This window comes from Myotis brandtii, unplaced genomic scaffold, assembly GCF_000412655.1.
Source record: "Myotis brandtii unplaced genomic scaffold, ASM41265v1 scaffold131, whole genome shotgun sequence".
Lineage (NCBI taxonomy): Eukaryota > Metazoa > Chordata > Mammalia > Chiroptera > Vespertilionidae > Myotis > Myotis brandtii.
In genome coordinates this window covers 5,319,858-5,338,328 of record NW_005354632.1, presented here as the reverse complement: position 1 = coordinate 5,338,328, position 18,471 = coordinate 5,319,858, and the positions used below count along the sequence as shown (strand labels likewise).

The window sequence follows — 18,471 nt, the reverse complement described above, 5'->3', positions numbered from 1 at the left end:
GGTATTTTGTGGAAGAGCCACACTCAAGGGGCCAAAGAGCCGCATGTGGCTCGCGAGCCGCAGTTTGCCGACCACTGGCCTAGAAGATGAGAAATGGACTATCTCAAAGCAAAAATAAAACGAAGTCCTAGAAATAATGGGGGAAAGAGACTTGGAGGATAGATCCATGAGATCTATGAGAAGTATGGATCTAGGAGTTCCGGAAGGAGAAAAAGGGATAGAGGAAGGAGAGAATATTAAATCTCTGTTATTTTTTACTTTCAGACCACTGTATCTTTAAAGCTAGCAGTGTTAAGTCAGATTCCACCACACTGTATTACTTCCTTTTCCTCCTTCTTGCAGTCATCTACCCCCTTCTGGGTTTTCATTCTAATCTCTTGTCAGTTTCAGCTGCTAGCTCACTGTCACTCTCTTCAACACTTCTCCAGTGGTGGTCTCAGAGGTTTCAGTATCTGTGTGGGTAATACTTCGAGTATGTTCGCTGACTTTCAGTTCCTTCATCTATTGTTTTCAGTGGTCTTGTCTTTTGTGTTGCTGCAGCTTCCCAGCCACGTGATCGATCATTCCTAGATCTTCTCCTCGCCAAATAGCCTCTGTTCATACATATCACCTTGATCTTAGTAGGTTTCTAGCTGCCACTGGCTAAACAACATAGCATCTTACAAAATAAGTTTATAAATTAAACTTCTATACAGTTAAGGTTTTATTTTATCATCGAAATGAAATAATCTGTTATCTCAAAAGCTAGTATACTTAAATTAGTATTTAATAAAATACATATTGACATCTAACTTTTTTTTTAAGTCTGTAGACTGTTTTTTACGTGACTTTCCAAGTAAGTCGGAGAGTAAATATAAAGCGGCATACATATACTTCACTGACTGTAAGTAGCTTTGTAAAAGTCATTGCTTCATTATTTAAAATCCTTATACATGCCAATGCTAGTGACTTTCTACTTATTCTAATTAGGTTACAAAAAATAAAAAAATATATAATCATATATATCCTAATTCATGATAAAGCGATAGAAAATTAAAGAAATCATCCCAAACTAGTTTCAGAAGAATCATTTTTGCTGGTATACAGAGGTGGAGGGCTGGTGGAGAGGCCATCCTGCAAATTACGTGCTGACAAGAAGAATTCTTTTTTAAATTGAAGTTTCAATTGGGGATTTGATTATATAATAAGAAATAAGACCCTTTGGGAGGGCACTAGAGAAATTGCCCCTGTTTGGCAAGTAGTAAGGGAGAAAATCAATCACATTTCTCTTACTATGTCATATGTTCATATAGAAAGCACCTAAACGAAAGAATACAGAGAAGTCCAGAGACACATCTTATTCTGCTTTATGTTATTATATTACATAATTACATTGCAAAATATAAATGTCATTGATCTAAGTTAGGTCTTGGTCTCTGCTATTATTTTAAGTAGTATATTATTATTCCTGTTAATTATTATTTATGTCATGCCTACTGGTAGTTTGCATTTTTAAAAAAATGTTATCCCATAAGTATTTGTCACTTAGGTAGCCTTATACAGAAATTTATGTCTATGAAATTGGATAAATTTTAATGAATGTGAAGCCTCTTTTAACTTAAGGAATCTTGAGGCTAAACAACTCCATTTAAAAGCCACTCCATGTTAGGAGCCAATGGCTGATATTCTAACCTAGATTTAATGGAACTGTAAACAGGTAGGTTAAAAAGGGGAAGAAAAAAAATGGGCTCTAAGGTCCAGAACTTACTAGTTTAGAATTTCCTGACATCAGAGAAGTTCTTTTAATTAAAGAAGAATTAACAGTTTGTGTGGTATGGTTACACCTAGTGGCCAACTTAGAAAAGTAGTGCAAACTCTTAAGAAGTTCTGAAAATCCTAGAAAATTTTGTTAAGTCATGAGTTAAGATTTTATTTTCCTTCCTGACAGTTTTAGTTTGCGGTGTTAGCAGCTATCTAAGGAAATATGTTTTAGGTTATGGTGGATATGAATGGTGAAAACAGAATTTCTGGAAAGTCCCTCTTGACTAGAGTACATCTGCTCTGTAAAGTGAAGAACAATATTTATGTATTATTTCTGTTCTCATGATAAATTACATTATAAAAGTCAGTAATTTATATGTAAAATAAATGTTCCTAGGTGTTAGAATGATTTATCCAAAAGAGAAAAAATTTAGATGGAGTTATATGCTTTGATTTTTTTTTCTTTTTTTCCTCTCAGTTTGCCCTGATAGTCTCTTTAACAAAATTAAGTCTTCTTGCTCCAAGTCAATAAGAAGATGTAAAGAAATAAATATTTCCTTCATTCCACTTGAATCTCAGGTACTTTCTGTTGTTTTTTTTAAAATTTTAGTTCATAATAGATTTTAAAATTTTGTTTTATGAGCTTATTTGTTAATAAGGTATATTTTACTTTATACCTTATATATTTGTAATGTTTTACTTATTAGGTATTTGGTGAATTTTGAATAGTCCACAAATAAACATTTCCCATAATGAAGGGAAGAATATGCGTGCTTTATTAGAATATAACATTAATAATGAAAGTGGAGCTTAAATTTCACATCTGCCACTAGGTCCTGTGTATGTCAAGTTTTATAGCACAGATTATGAGATCAAACGATTTTGAATACAACCTTTATTAGATGGCTGAGCAGCACAGACACAAGGTTCAGCTACAGCTGAATCTCAGTCCATGTTCAGGCAGCTGCTGGTTGTGATGGCTTAGGTGCAGAGGAATGAATGACTGTGTGTGAAGGGAAATGCAAGGAAGTTGATTCATAATTCATCAGTTAACCTACAATGGTTTTACATACCTACTTTTACACTCAATTCATTATCTTAGGCCAGGAGGGATCACAGTTGTTTTTAAAAAAATAAAAATTAGTTTAGTGAGGAGCTCTCAACCCTAGTTAGAGAGCTTCTTCTTTCATATTCTTCAAATAACACAATAATAGTAAATCTCTAATCCTATTCTTTGCACATAAGTAAATGCTTTTGTTAGTTGAATAAATATGTCTGTAAGGTCAGAGTATATATGATAAGACCAATGGCACATTGTTGTGTCTTATTAGGAAGTATATCTCTATTTTAAGGACATGAAGAATATAGGCTAAAGATATATATCAACTATGGAAAATTTCTAGGTTATTCTCTAGAAGATTTTTAGTGTATGCAAATTTATAGACCAATTTTGGCTTTGTTGTATTTCTTTGTGCTAGGTATTAGATCTTTTTCAAAATTAACTTTAGAGAGAGAAGAGGGGAGAGAGAGATAAAAACGTCAATGCATCATTGATAGGCTGCCTCCTACACGCCCCTTACCGGGAATCGAACTCGGTGACCTCTTTCTGCATGGGTTGACACTAAACCACTGAGCCACATCGGCTGGCCCAGTTATTAGATTTTTATTTTAGTTTGACTACCTCAGATTACTTCAGCTGTTGCACAGGTAGTGAAAAGCAAACAGTGCTATCTGTTTATGAAACAAGAACTGAAGGTTAGAGGTAGACTAAGCAGGAAAGGAGAGTGAGAAAAGAAAGGGTGAAATCCAAATGACAGAGAAAATGAGATTTGATTAAGGTAAAGACACAGTTGTTTCAGAAAACAACATGGTTAGTGCAAGTATTTTTTTTAATGGCCCAAATAATAGCCGCATTTTTCTTGATATATTTTTATAAATCAAGTTTCCACATTGACAGTGTAACTTTTTTTGGCCTCACTTAGGTATACACTCTTGATGTACCAGATGCATTCTATTACTGTTACAGTCCGGATCCCAGTAATGCAAATGGAAAAGATGCTGTAATGGAAGCTATGGCTGAGCAGATAGTTACCGTATGTGCTAGCCTTGATGAAAATCCCGGAGTAAGGTATAAAAGGTAAGGCACTTAATAGTGTCTGTTCATGTTATGTTTTCTATTTGCTCTCCAGTATAGAGGTAAGTAATGTCTGTGTTAGGTGGATTAGTCAGCAGAATTTTCCTTGTAAGATTGTGCTGTAATTACAGATTGAAAGTGTGAGGTTTAAATTTCAGAGTAACTAAGAGCCTCTGTTACCGAATTTCAGTGCTTAAATTTGGTATGATTTACAAGCATTTTTTTTTCATGAGTTTAAGGAATGCTTAGAGGAAATGTCTTTGTTGTCATATAGGAGCTACAGTCTGACATTATTTTATATATTATTTATTATTATTATTTTTTTTAATTCTCACCCAAGGATATGATTCAGAGGAAGGGAGGGAGAAGGAGAGAGAAACATTGATGTGAGAGAGAAACATCTGTCACTTTCCTCCCATATGTGCCCTGACTGGGAATCGAATCTGTGACAACATTCTAACCAACTGAGCCACACCAGCTAGGGCCCAGCAATTATACTTTTAGATGTAATGTATCTCGAGAAACATGTTCATGGTGATACATGTACAAAGATGTTTATTTCAGTGTTGTTTGCAATAGGATAGGATAGAATTGAGAATGATTTAAATACCCATCTTTAGAGGAATGGGAATGAATATATAGCATCCAGTATAATTATTTGATAGACATATATATAGAGAGAACTAAAATGAATAAATTTGATGTATGTGCCAAAAAAAAATCTAAAGCACATACAATAAGGTTTACATTTATAAAATCCAGACAAAATTAGTATAACATATTTGATATATTATTATCTGAAGTTTTCCATTTTATAAAATTTATTAAATTAATAAATTGCATGGTTTAATTTTAAAATTCAACTTTATGATATTGTAAAGTGTCTTGAAAGAAAGATAAGTGAACATTTTTTCCATTTCTAGTAAACCTCTAAATAATGCCAGTAAACTTGCCCAACTTGTTGAAAAAAAACTTGAAAACTACTACAAGACTGACGAAAAGAGCCTAATAAAGGTAATGTATATAAGGCAGATAGTGATTATGCGTAAAGTCTGACTTATTTCTTTATAAACCAATGAAGCTATTGTTTATTTTTCAATATTGATTTGGGAATCATTAACATAGATCCCCAATATTGATTTGAGAATCATTAATATAGATGGTAGTGGAAACTGTAGTACACAGTGGGGTTTAGGGGGAAAGATATGGGTTTTGCAGTTACTGTGTCCAAATCCTGGTCTGCCATTTAATTAATAGATATGTCAATTTGGGAAAATTATGTAACTTTTCTATGCCTAAGTTTTCTTATCTACAAATTGGGAATGATGAGATAATACCTATTTTATAAAGCAGTGAGAGGGTTAAATGAGTTAATATATATAAAGTTCTTAGAATAAACAGTCAATAAATACAGTTACTCCTGTTATTACTAGCTCTGTGACCTTGGACAAGATTATTTATTCTGAGTTGTATTTTTATCTGTGAAATGGATAATATAACATATGCCTTGCTTGGTTGGTATGAAGATTAGGTGAGTTAACATGTGTTTGGCACATATGGTAGTTTAATGATTGGCAACTGTTACTATCTTATGAAGATAGTATAAAGTAATCAAAGAGTAAGGTCCAAACCCAGGGAATACAAAATGAAAATCCTGACAGGTGGTGCCAGAGGGCAGGGCAGCCATATTATAGTAGCAAAGGAAGAAACTAGATTGTTGAGAAGAGGAGATGGTTAAGGAAACCATCAATTACAATGCTGTGTGATAAGTGGAATGAGAAGGATACAGAGAATGTAATGGGAACATAGGCTGGGGCTCACTCTGATTCTACTGGAGTTCTGGAAGGCATCCTGGAGGAAGAGGCCCTTGCGCTTCAAGAATGAGTGTAAGTGATAGAAGAGGAATTGTATTGCTTGGATAACAGGCTATTTTGGGCAGAGGCCTAGAGAAAAAGGCAAAATCCACAATCTAACACCTTGGCTAGAATGGAGGGTTTATAGCTTAGACATATCGTTAGTTTAGAAATTTAAAAGTTACTAGTTTTTGCTTTGGAGGTCTAGCGAAAGCTGTTGTTGGTTGTAGTTATGAAGACAATGGCCCAGTACACATTAGCATAGTAGGTAGTCAGTAAATGTTTATTGAATGAGGGAAGAGATATACAATCAATATATTAGTAAATATCCTTTGTTCCTTCATGATTTCAGTGAAAAAAAGGCAAAATCCACAAAAATACATAAATAAAACTCATCTTTTCCATTCTTCCTTCCTGAAAACTACACTTTCTTTCAAATGCTTGATACCTTTCTTTCCTTATTCAAGGACTTGATAAAGTGTCAGCTCCTTTTTGAAGCCTTTCCTGACTCCAGGTCAAGTGAGGCTTCTTCCCACATCCTGCCATAACCCTGAGCCCTGATATAGCAGTTGTTTTTCCTGTTCATGTTTCTGAAGACTCCGAACGTACGTGTATTGAGGGCTCATGCAGTGCCAGGGTGTTCTAAGTGTTTCATGGTATAATTACATTTAATCTTTATAGTGATCTTATAAGCAAGGTTCTTATTATATTTTACAGTGAGAATACTGAGATATTATTAACAAGTTAAGCAATTTACCCAGTCATACAGCAAGAAAGTGCTCAAGGCTGGACTCAAACCCAGATCTATCTGATTCCCAGAGGATGTGCTCTTAACCAGTATACCATAAAGTTTATTTAAATGAGTGAATAATTAATTAAACACTTTTCAAAGATCTAGCCTATGTAATTTACCTCTGCTGTATGTAAATAAATAGGAAATGTTTGTCTAATGAGTTGTAGGTATCTTACTGCTTTGAATAATCCAAATAATTTATAACTTCTTAAAATAACGTGTGAAAGATATTGATATTAACAATTATTTTTCCCAGCACTATTCACTGTTTAATGATTAATGCTGCTTGTGAATGAATGAAAATAAGGCTTTCATTAAGATTTAGCATCTTAGCTGGTATCAGTATTATCTTTTTAAATAGCATGATGGTTAAGAGCACAGGCTGTGGAGTGAATCTGACCTGGGTTTGAATCTCCATTCTGCCACTTACTAGCTATGTGATTTGGGCAAGTTATTTAAGCCTTTCTGCCCTCATTGTCAAATGGAGATGAGAATACTTGTCCTTTAGGGTTGCTATATAAGAATTAACTAATATACGTACTTCCTATTTAGCAAAGAGCTCAAGTAATGGCTACTTTTCATAATTTGTTAGTTTTAGTACTTATGGAGCTGAATTCCTAAGAAAATAGACTTAATGCAAGCCAAATGTTATTTTTTAAAAGGAATGTTCACAATATTGAGCATATCCTCAATCTAATTATGAAAACTTTTGGTTTTGTAGTTTGGTTCCTCCCCTACCTCCTACTGTGCCACTCAGCTTTTTCCTTTTTAATATATAATGACAGAAATTAAGAAAAGTCTGCCTTTGTTTTCTAAGATAGTATAAAAATGTGTTCACACAAAGAAATGGAAGTTTCTTAAGATAATTTTATCTTGTTATTTCAGGGTAAAACTCATTCCCAGCTCATAATAATTGACCGTGGCTTTGATCCTGTGTCCACTGTCCTGCATGAACTGACGTTTCAGGCAATGGCATATGATCTACTGCCGATTGAGAATGATACATACAAGCAAGTATAACTCCAAGGGCATCTATAGGGCATATATTATTAAATTAATTTTGTATTTTTCTTTCTTATATATTTTTTTCTTTTTTTTCCCCCTCTTATATTTTTATTTGCATATTGGTCAAACTCAGGCTTTGTCTATTTGTTTTATGAGTAAACAGGATAAGATATGAGCAATTAATGGTTCTTGTAGGCACTAGAAATCTAAAGTCTCTGTAACCTTTTTTATTCAGGGCCTTTATCCTTCTCTTCTCCTATAATCAGAATATATTTAAAATGTCTTAACCTTGTAAGTTAATGGGTAATTTGATGACTTTGAAGCTTTTTTGGTGTATTCGCTTGAGTATAATAGAAAAAAGTGAAAATTAGTTTTCTGAAATTTTAGGTTTAATTTAGTAATTTTAATAGATTAAAAATATCCAAACACTTATGATAATTATACTTAGTATTTTTTCTTAAACCAAATATTATTAAATTAATTTTGTATTTTTCTTTCTTATATATTTTTTTCTTTTTTTTCCCCCTCTTATATTTTTATTTGCATATTGGTCAAACTCAGGCTTTGTCTATTTGTTTTATGAGATCAACATAGCTATTTTTTCTAATTTAAAAGTAGCTTCAAGCAGTTTATTCAGAATTTTCAAAAGAGATTATTATTACCTCTCATCCTTTAGGTCTCTAACCCTGTATTACTTAAGAAATTTACAAAAGAATTAAACTGATGAAGACTAAAGAATTTGATTTCAGACTTTAGACATACACTTCAGACATTATGCAGTGTGTAGCACAAAGAGCTCAAGTAATGGGTACTTTTCATAAATTATATTAGTTTTAACCAAGTATTTAAAATACTTATCTTCCTAGGTTTGCTAGCAAGCAAAGCAAGGTTTAATTTTTTTAAGAGTAAGAGAGAGATTTATTTTAAAAAAAAATCAATACTTTTTATGAATGAAAGAAGTCCAAGAGCCCTAACCGGTTTGGCTCAGTGGACAGAGCGTTGGCCTGTGGACTGAAAGGTCCCAGGTTTGATTCCGGTCAAGGGCATGTACCTTGGTTGTAGGCACATCCCCAGTAGGGAGTGTGCAGGAGGCAGCTTATCGATGTTTCTCTCTCATTGATGTTTCTAACTCTCTATCCCTCTCCCTTCCTCTCTGTAAAAAATCAATAAATTAAAAAAAAAAGAAGTCCAAGAGTAAGACTAGATGGAGGCATGAATTCCCTGTGGTTTGTGCTGTGTCAGAATTTTTAATGGAAATAGAATACAAAGCAGGAAATGCTAAGTACCTTAATTTTTGTTTATAAATCAAAGGTTGAAGATACTCGGTAACTACAAGTGGCATTTCAGTGACGAAAGGGCTGTTATCCTTAGGTGCAGCTTTATAATTAAGCACACTCAATCTGTGGGCATCTGTAATTAAGACCACATAGGTAGATGGCTTTATAGGCAGGACCTGTAATATTTTGGGGCTATGGAAATAATTGTATTTATACAGCAGAAGTCAGCATTTATTGTCCACAGTCCAGAGCTGGGAGAGCTCAGTGCTGTTCTTTCTAATCTTGGCTCAGGATAATCCCAGTCCCCAGGATGATTGAATCTCCTCAGCTCCCCATATGGAAGGAGGCTATCTGTATAAAAAGAAGGGAGAAAGTTTGGGGAAGCAGTCAGGAAGCCTATTTTAAGTAATTTCATGAACCCCTTGACTTCTTACTCTTGACTTTAGTAGAACTCATTAAAGCAATCACAATTTTTTATGACTACATTTGTTTTTCTCATTTCCTTACCCATTCTTTTTTTTAAGTTGAATTTATTGTGGTGACATGGTTAATAAAATTATGTAGGTTTCAGGTCCTTTCCCATTCTTAAAAGGAGATGATTTTATAGGGTTAGGGAAGAAGAGTATACAAACAAATGATATATGTTTGTGAATTTTGTACCAACTCTGAAACAACTTCAAACATTTCTGTTCTTCACTTAGTGGATGGTTGATAGTTGTGCTAATGGTTATCAGAACATCAAAAGTGTGTTTAAGCAATTAGAATAAAAATTATTAGTATACTCAGTCTTGTTCTTTTTTTAAGTATTTTTATTGATTTTGAGAGAGAGGAATGGAGGGAGAGAGAGAAATATTGATGAGAAAGGGAAATAACAATGGGCTGCCTCCCACACACACCCCACCAGGAATTCGAGTCCACAACCTGGGCATGTGCCCTGACCAGAGAATCAAACTGGCATGGGATGAAGCCCAACCAACTGAGCCACACTGAGCCAACCAGGGCACATAGTCGTCGTCTCCTCCTCCTCCTCCTCCTCCTTTTTTTAATGTATATTTATTGATTTCAGAGAGAAAAGGAGAGGGAGAGAGAGATAGAAACATCAATGATGAGAGAGAATCATTGATTGGCTGCTTCCTGCACACTCCCAACTGGGGATTGAGCCTACAATCTGGGCATGTGCCCTTGACCAGAATCGAACCCAGGACCCTTCAGTCTGCAGGCCAACGCTCTAGCCACTGAGTCAAACCAGCAAGGGCCACAGTCTTGTTCTTAAAGTTGATTGTAGAATGTTGAATTTTTGTTTTATAGAATACTATTTTGCTAACCTAAAACTCTATAATGACGGCTAACTCTAACATTTGACAGTAAAAATGTCTTAGTAGGATTAACTTCTTGGCTTTTTAAAAATGTGTTTTCATTGATTTCAGAGAGAGGAGAGGAGAGGGAGAGAGAGAGAAATAAACATCAATGATGAGAGAGGTCAGAATTCGACACCGGCATATTGCAGTTGTATTAGAGTATGTGAATCTATTTTAATTTTTATTTCATATTTTTTGGAGATTAAATACATGAAAGTACAGTTTGTAATCTTAAAATGTCTCTGTAAAGAATTACACCTTAGAAATTTAAAGAATTCTCTCAATTTGACAGGGAAATTCCCAAGCTTATGAAGGAAATTTCATCAACAAAGAAAGCAACAGAAGGAAAGGTAAGAATGAGTCTTATTTAACTTTCAAAATGATGAAGTTGTTTGTTATTTAGAATAACTGAATCATAAGTTTAATTTTAAAATGTTTGAAATGAGTCTTATTTAACTTTCAAAATGATGAAGTTGTTATATAGAATAACTGCATCATAAGTTTAATTTTAAAATGTGTGATTTTTTTCCTAGACATCACTTAGTGCTCTTGCCCAACTAATGAAAAAGATGCCGCATTTCCGAAAACAGATTACTAAGGTGAGAGTACTGTATGTGAGATACCTTATTTATTAATCCACCTAGTTCTGTAGTCAGGTGTAGCAGTGGGTGTCATGGAATACTTGGTGTTAGTTTTCCTGTAAAACCTTATTCTAGTTCTGAGAAATACCCCAAGTAACTAAGCTTTCCAATAGTATTCTCTCTCTGTATAATCTAGATTTATCCATATCCAGCTTAAACTTCTTTATATCTTTGTCTTGGATAGCCATACAGAGAATGTTTAGCATTTACCAACTTAATAAGAAAATTCAACATTGGTTCAACCGTGATTGTTATTCTACTTGGTTCTTTAAATTAATAGATTTAAGAGTAGTTAAACTATGTGGGCAGATAAACTGCTGTTCCAGTTATTCTTATGAGTTATTATAGGAATAATTTTTACAAAATTTTTATCGTATTGCACCCTAATTAAGAACTAATAATGTAAATTCAGACTTTTTCTGCTGGACTTTAAGGACTGGACTTTTTTCCTCCCACCTTATTTTTTGTTATTCAGAAACCCAACACAAATTCAATCCTTTCATTTTATTTAATTTTTTTCAAATATGTTTTTATTGATTTCAAAAAGTAAGGGAGAGGGAGAGAGTGATAGAAACATCAATGATGATAATCATCCATAGCTTCCTCCTGCACACCCCCTACTGGGGCTCAAGCCCACAACCCTGGCATGTGCCCTGACTAGGAATTGAACTGTGACCTCCTGGTTCATGAGTCGATGCTCAACCACTGAGCCACACCGGCCGGGCCTTTCATTTTATTTCTTGCTGTCCATTGATTGTCCCCTGTAGATCATGTTAATTCTCACTTTTCCCCCCTTTTTTTGAGTTGTTTCCCTTTGGTGTACATGGTACTTCCTTTCCATCCAAATCCATACTTCCCTTCAGGCCAATCTCAAAGTTTAACATTGCACACCAAAAAAAAGTGAAATGCTTTAAATCAGTGATTTTCAACCTTTTTCATCTGGGAAAAAAAAGGTATAATTTTGATTCATTCACACCAGACGGCTATTGTTGTGTAGGCTGTTGTCACTTTTTTTATTTGACAATCTAGAAAAGAGGTTCTAAGGGAACAGAGGTCAGTGCTCCTGATTAAATAATCAGGTATTGCATGTTTGAAACATTCTGCGGCACACCAGTTGAAAATCACTGCTTTAAATTATTGATTTTTTTGTTGTTTTTCAGCAAGTTGTTCATCTTAACATAGCAGAAGATTGCATGAATAAATTCAAGTCTAATATAGAAAAGCTCTGCAAAACTGAACAGGTATGTACAGTCAGAAATACCTATGTTCGTAATAGATTTCCTGAGTGATCTTTCTAAGATAAAACCTAACTTTGCTCAATACAGTGTGTCCAGGATCACAGAATCTCTCTTAGAAGGGGACTCACCTAGGTCATATTGAATACGTCATGCCCCACCAATTAACAAGTAGCTATATATAATATCAATAGTAAGCAAGTCCCTCCTAGTCTGTGATGATGCATTTTGATGATTTGAGTGTTTGGAGCATTGTTCCAGGTAGCATTGTTGGCAGGCCTTTCTCAGGGTGCAGCATTGAACGTAGCATCCTGCAGAGCACTGCACAGGCACATTGAATCTGTTAAGGAGGCTCCTCTGCAGTGCACATCTTAATTCCCACGAGGCACACTTCAGGTGCACAGGAGCCGCATGTGGTCATGGCCACCCTGGTCATCGCAGAGGTTTATGGTGATGGTTTTCTTTTTCTCTGAATTATTTTTTGACTTTTTGCACTTCCTGCAATCAGAAGTTTGCAAGTGATGCCCACATTTTCCTGTGAAATGTCATTAGTATACCATTAAAATTTAACAAGATTTTGCCAAGCTGGTGTGCTCAGTGGTGAAGCATCAACCCATGTACCAAGAGGAGCTGGTTTGATTCCTGGTCAGGGCACATGCCGGGATTGCGGGCCCAGTCCCCAGTGGGGGTCCTGCAGGAGGCAGCCGATGGATGTTCTCTCTCATCGATATTTCTGTTTCTCCCTCTTTCTTCTCTCCCTGAAATTAATAAAAACATCTTTTTAAAAAATTTAGCAACATTTTTAACTGAAATGAACTTGGGTTATGGACCACTGACTGTGTCATTTTCAATAAGGACCTGGCACTGGGAACTGATGCAGAAGGACAGAAGGTGAAGGATTCCATGCGAGTGCTCTTGCCAGTTCTGCTCAACAAAAACCACGACAATTATGATAAAATACGAGCAATCCTGCTCTATATCTTCAGTAATAATGGTAATGGAGACTTTGTTCATTTTTATAAATATATTAGAGTATCCAGCTCTGAAATCACATTATAATAAGTGGTTTACTAAGAAAATTAAAGGTGGTAGCTGAAGTTGGTTAAGATAAGGAAAGGGAAAAATATGAAATTGGGAGAAGACTGAAGGATATATAATTTAAATGTTTGCTTTTTATTTAAACATTATTATTAGATACCACCTAAAACCTAGAAATGATTGTGGTAGCAATTATATGACTCATATTTTTACTTATCTAAGGAACAACGGAAGAAAATTTGGATAGGTTGATCCAGAATGTAAAGATAGAAAATGAGAGTGATATGATTCGTAACTGGAGTTACCTTGGTGTCCCCATTGTCCCCCCGGTAAGAAATCTTACATTCTATAAGTACTTACATGTATGCATGTGCAGTTGTTTGCATTAAATGTTTTCTTATATGGGTATCCATGTGGATAGTTTTCTAAATTTTACTCCAAAGATTTGGTAAGTAAAACATTAACATTTTGTTTTCCATATATGAGTAATTTAGACAATTACACCTTCCTGGTGAATTTATATCTTAGGGTTTCTCTTGTAATTTGCTATTTATGCTTTTCTCTTTATATTTAATTTAAAACAAATTTTGAAAAAACTCTATTTGGAATCTTATTCTTTTCCCATTAAATTCTATAGCCCTTTCGAATAAACGTATTTTCTGGTCCTATTATAAATTTTATCCTTAAAGCAAAAAATACTGTTAAGTTATATGTCCACAACTATTCAGATTATTCGAACAGGCATTTCCAATTTTACTTTTAAGTAGTGCAACATAGTATTTGCTGTAAATTAAATATCTTTGTTAGAAAACTTAATTAAAGAATACACTAAATAAATTGTTGATTTTTAATCCCCCTCTCCCCCATCTAATTATATTAGTCTCCACAAGGCAAACCATCAAGAAAGGATCGGTCTGCAGAAGAAACTTTCCAACTCTCTCGATGGACACCTTATATCAAAGATATTTTGGAGGTAAAATTCACTAAATTTTACTTATACCTTGAATGGCCTCCTGTAGAGCATTCTTAACTGTCTGTAGTTTATAGGTTAGGAATTGTCTGCAGTACTGGGAGGTTCACCGAAGAAGCCTGTATCTGGGGTCAAGGCGGGAAAGGAAACTCTTGAAGATTCTTTCCTTGAAGACCTCAAACAAACACCACTGGTTGCCTCCAAATAAATAAATAAAATCAGCACACACATGCTTTTGGGAAAAACTGCTGTTGTTTTAAATAACTATATGTAGCAGATATACAAATAATTTATTTGAACGAAAGTCCAAAACAAAATAACACTTGTATATAACCACTGCTAGAAAGTGTTAGACTCCAGTATTCTTGGAAATGTATTTGTGATTAAAATGTAAACTTCACTATGGTTTGCTGTTATATTCAACAGATGGTTTGTGCCTTTTAGTATTGTTCACTTAGAAGATATTCAATTATAGGAAATTAGAAAATAAACTAATAAAAATTGTTTTATGAACTCATTCAAATCATGACATTATCCTTCAGTCAAAATTGCTAGTACATAGTTCATTTATTTCAATTTTTCTTTGACTTAAACTGCAATTTCTACTTTCCTTTAGTATCTAATTGGATACAATTTATTACTATGATTTTTCTGTTTTCTTTGACTAGTTTTATGCCACTCACACATGCTTAATCATAATTGAAAAGTTTTAAAAATTTAGACTTTATTTTCTGAAGCATAAGATTTTCCCCCCTTATAACAGGGATATAGAACTAACTAGGTTTTTTTGGCTTGTATTTTCAAAGTAAGAATTGACTTTCTTAAACCCTTTAACAAAGATTTGCATGTCAAACTTAGAAAATCCACTTTTGGCTAAGTGGCAGACCTTCAGGGTTTTCCTGAAACTTGGTTTCTTCGCTTCCTGCAGTCTTTTTGAGATATTCTTCGACTACTGATTGTGTCCACTCATTAATACCACATGCTGTAAAGCAGTGGCCCCCAACTTTTTTTGATCGTGCACACTTAACCATAAAAAATGTGAGCATAAGCTTATAGCATGACTGTTCATTTATAAACTACATATTACTGTACAAATAAACTATATATATACAGTATATCCATATACATAAGTTTATCATAAAATATAACCCTTAAAAAAATGAAAATTTCCCTCCTTCCTTTGGGTTGTGTTGTGTAGCCTGGGCTGGGGGTGTACATCCTGCGGTAGAGCCACTGCTGCGGGGGCAAGGCCTGCACTCCCTGGTAGCTTACGAGGTGTCCGGACTAGGATAGTATTAGAAACCCTAGCACTCTAGACAGAATGGTCCTGAGAGATGCCTGGAATTCTCACCCCAACGTGGGGCCCTCCCAGTGAAGAAATGTAGGCATGCAGTAAATACTGGTTTAGTAAGTAAGTAAATGATTGTGTTAATTTTTGAAGCAAGTAAGGTTTGCGAGGTCCAAAGAAAGGGCTAACCTTATTATTAAATATCTATATATCCTTATGATCCTTAATTATAAATACAAATTTTGAGTTTTATGCAAAACAGACAAGTAAATAAAAATATCTTGGAATTTACATTTTCTTGATGGTGTTAATTCTTCTCTTCCCTAGGATGCCATTGATAATAGATTAGATTCAAAGGAATGGCCATATTGTTCCCAGTGCCCAGCAGTGTGGAATGGCTCAGGAGCTGTAAGGTAAAACCTATAAATATTTTGTGTGGGAACCAATAGTGTATCTTGTTTCTGTTTCATCTTTCAAAACTAGCCACGAATTCTCTTTCTCTTTTCCTGTCACTACCTCGTTGTTCCTTAAGGTGGCAGATGGGAACCATCATCCCAAGGCTGGACAGACTGAGAACATTTTAAAAAGTGTACCGTGGGCTCCGACATTGCAGGGTCTTAGAGGTCAGCTAGAGCATGGATTCCAGAGTGGTAACAAGATGATTGTTGGGTACTTACTTATACCTTAAAAAGGGAGAAATTAAGTTTTATTAATGTACACTAGCACACATATAATTTATAAACTAATATAGTATATTTTAATAGATGCATAAAATATTTATTTTGACATATTTATTTACTTTTCAAATAAAAGCTCAAAATTTTTACCAGTGGGGTACAAAAACAAAAACAGGTGATCCCCATGGTCTAGACAGTGCTCTCCAGTGGCACCTTCTGCCGAGAGGGAAATGTCCTATAGCCACACTGTCCAGCTTGATAGCCACTAGCCACTGGAGCTGCTGAGCATTGTATGTGACCAGTGTGACCGAGGAACTGAAATTTCTATTTTATTTAGTTTTAATAAATTTAAGTAGCTTCATGTGGCAAAGTGGCTACTGTATTGGACAGTGCATATCTAAAGCAATCTGGGGGAGAAAATGGTAGAAATAATGGCTACTATTTATTGAGTGTTTTTGTGGTACCAGATTCCATACTTCGAGTGTTCTATACGTTACTTCATTTAATCTGAAAACAACCCTTACAGTTTAGAGAGCAGTTAAGTAACTTGCTGAAAGTCATACCTGAATTAGAAAGAAGCAGAATCAGAGTTGAAACTCAGGTCTAATTCTTTTTTTTTTTTTAAACAGCTTTATTGAAGTATATATAATTGACTTAATAACTTTGTATATGCTTTGATACATATAAAAACAATTTGAAGTTTTGATATGTATACATTGTAAAAAGATCACTACAGATGTACCCATCACTTTACATAACTACTGTTTCTTCTTTTATGTATTTTTTGTGTGTGTGGTAAGATTTAACTTAAGATCTACCCTCTTAGCGAATTTCAAGTATACAATGCAGCTTTGTTTACTCTGGTTACACTGCTGTACGTTGGATCTCTAGAACATAGTCATTTTGCACAACTGAAACTTTGTGCCCTTTGACCAACATTGCCTCATGTCCCCCTCCCCTCAGCCCCTGGCAACTAACGTTTTGTTCTCTGCATGTGTATGTTTTAGATTCCACATATAAGTGAGATTATACAGTATTTGTCTTTCTGAGTCCGGCTTATTTCACTTAACCTAATGTCCTCTAGGTCCATTTATATAGTTGCAAATGGCAGAATTCATTTTTTAAGGCTGAGTAATATCCCATTGTATACATACACACCACATTGTTTTTACCCACTTGCTGGTCGACATTTAGGTTGTTTCTAGGTTGTTTCGTATCTTGGCTATTGTGAATCATGCTGCTGTGAACATGAGAGAGAAGATGTCTTCAGTACCTCCCACCATCATACTCTACTGACTTCCCGCAAGGGATGTCCCAATACCACATCAGCTCCTGCGAACCTCCCCACCCCCAACATATCTTTAAATGCTTATTATTTCACCGCTACTTCCCTATTTCTTTAACTTCAAGAAGCCAGAGACTTCAGGTATATTACTTCTTCAAGTGAAATAAATAAGAGAGGGAGTTAGCTCTATTTTATAGGTAAACATGCTGAGCTGGATTATGAGTGATTTATTCGAACTATCAGATCAAAATTAAACTTGAAGTGGGACTTGTCCTGCCTAATTCTTGGTGCCGAGTTCTTTCATACATAGTTACCTGGTAAGTCATTTCCTTAAAATTATGTCACCGGTGCCAAGTCTGAATTTGCTTGAATGAGGCTTTTTGAAAAGTTTATAAGCAGTAAGGCTTTGGGAGTATTTGTAACACGTTAGTGTTTTTTATTTTTTAGTGCTCGCCAGAAACCCAGAGGTAATTATTTGGAAGACCGAAAAAACGGGTCCACGCTGATTGTTTTTGTTATCGGAGGAATTACGTACTCTGAAATGCGTTGTGCTTATGAAGTTTCTCAGGCACACAAATCCTGTGGAGTTATTATTGGTAAGACTTGTTTGCCTCTTTTCCATTTCTCTAAACAAACTCTAAATGCAAAAATATATATGTAAAACTTTATCTTGTACTTTACATTTAGAACTAAATGGTTGAAAGCTGGACAGCTTCTTTTAATCATAGTGTGTTTCATCTGATGTACTAGAGTTTTTTCCTGGTTGTCCTATGGATAATTTTATTTTTAAATATCCTGATTTTGAAGGAATGAGTTTCAAAATACTACATACTTTAAATATTATTACATATATCCTTTAAAATGTTATATTCTATATTTTTCTTGCTCTCATAATTAAATAATTTTTGAGACACTTCTACAAAAATATTTTGAATTATTTTGTGAATGTGGACATGACATTGTCAAAGCCTGTATATGGAATTTAGTTTTAAGAATTTCAGTCAAAGCCACTGATACACAAACTCTCCTGACCCTGGCCTCAGTCCTCAGCACTGCTTAATGGTTCTCTGTGATTGAACAGTGACTGTTCTTGTCACGAAGGTAGAGTAACCTCCAGTTTTGCTCCCCAGTATATCAATATATAGTACAAGGTAGACAAAGTACCAGGAGGGGGCAG

The 18,471-nt window shown here is 34.7% G+C and overlaps 1 protein-coding gene across 1 annotated transcript in view; it reads left to right on the top strand.

The window, feature by feature from the left end:
* The window catches only part of STXBP3 (syntaxin binding protein 3), a 28,373-nt gene that overhangs the window by 8,963 nt on the left and 939 nt on the right, over window positions 1-18,471 (top strand). The window contains exons 5-18 of the mRNA XM_014534675.1: window positions 805-883; window positions 2,219-2,319; window positions 3,723-3,877; window positions 4,798-4,888; window positions 7,406-7,534; window positions 10,282-10,319; window positions 10,453-10,510; window positions 10,694-10,759; window positions 11,962-12,042; window positions 12,892-13,030; window positions 13,297-13,403; window positions 13,955-14,047; window positions 15,660-15,745; window positions 17,742-17,890. Of these exons, the coding sequence (XP_014390161.1) occupies window positions 805-883; window positions 2,219-2,319; window positions 3,723-3,877; window positions 4,798-4,888; window positions 7,406-7,534; window positions 10,282-10,319; window positions 10,453-10,510; window positions 10,694-10,759; window positions 11,962-12,042; window positions 12,892-13,030; window positions 13,297-13,403; window positions 13,955-14,047; window positions 15,660-15,745; window positions 17,742-17,890 (1,372 nt within the window). The remainder of the gene's footprint in view (window positions 1-804; window positions 884-2,218; window positions 2,320-3,722; window positions 3,878-4,797; window positions 4,889-7,405; window positions 7,535-10,281; window positions 10,320-10,452; window positions 10,511-10,693; window positions 10,760-11,961; window positions 12,043-12,891; window positions 13,031-13,296; window positions 13,404-13,954; window positions 14,048-15,659; window positions 15,746-17,741; window positions 17,891-18,471) is intronic.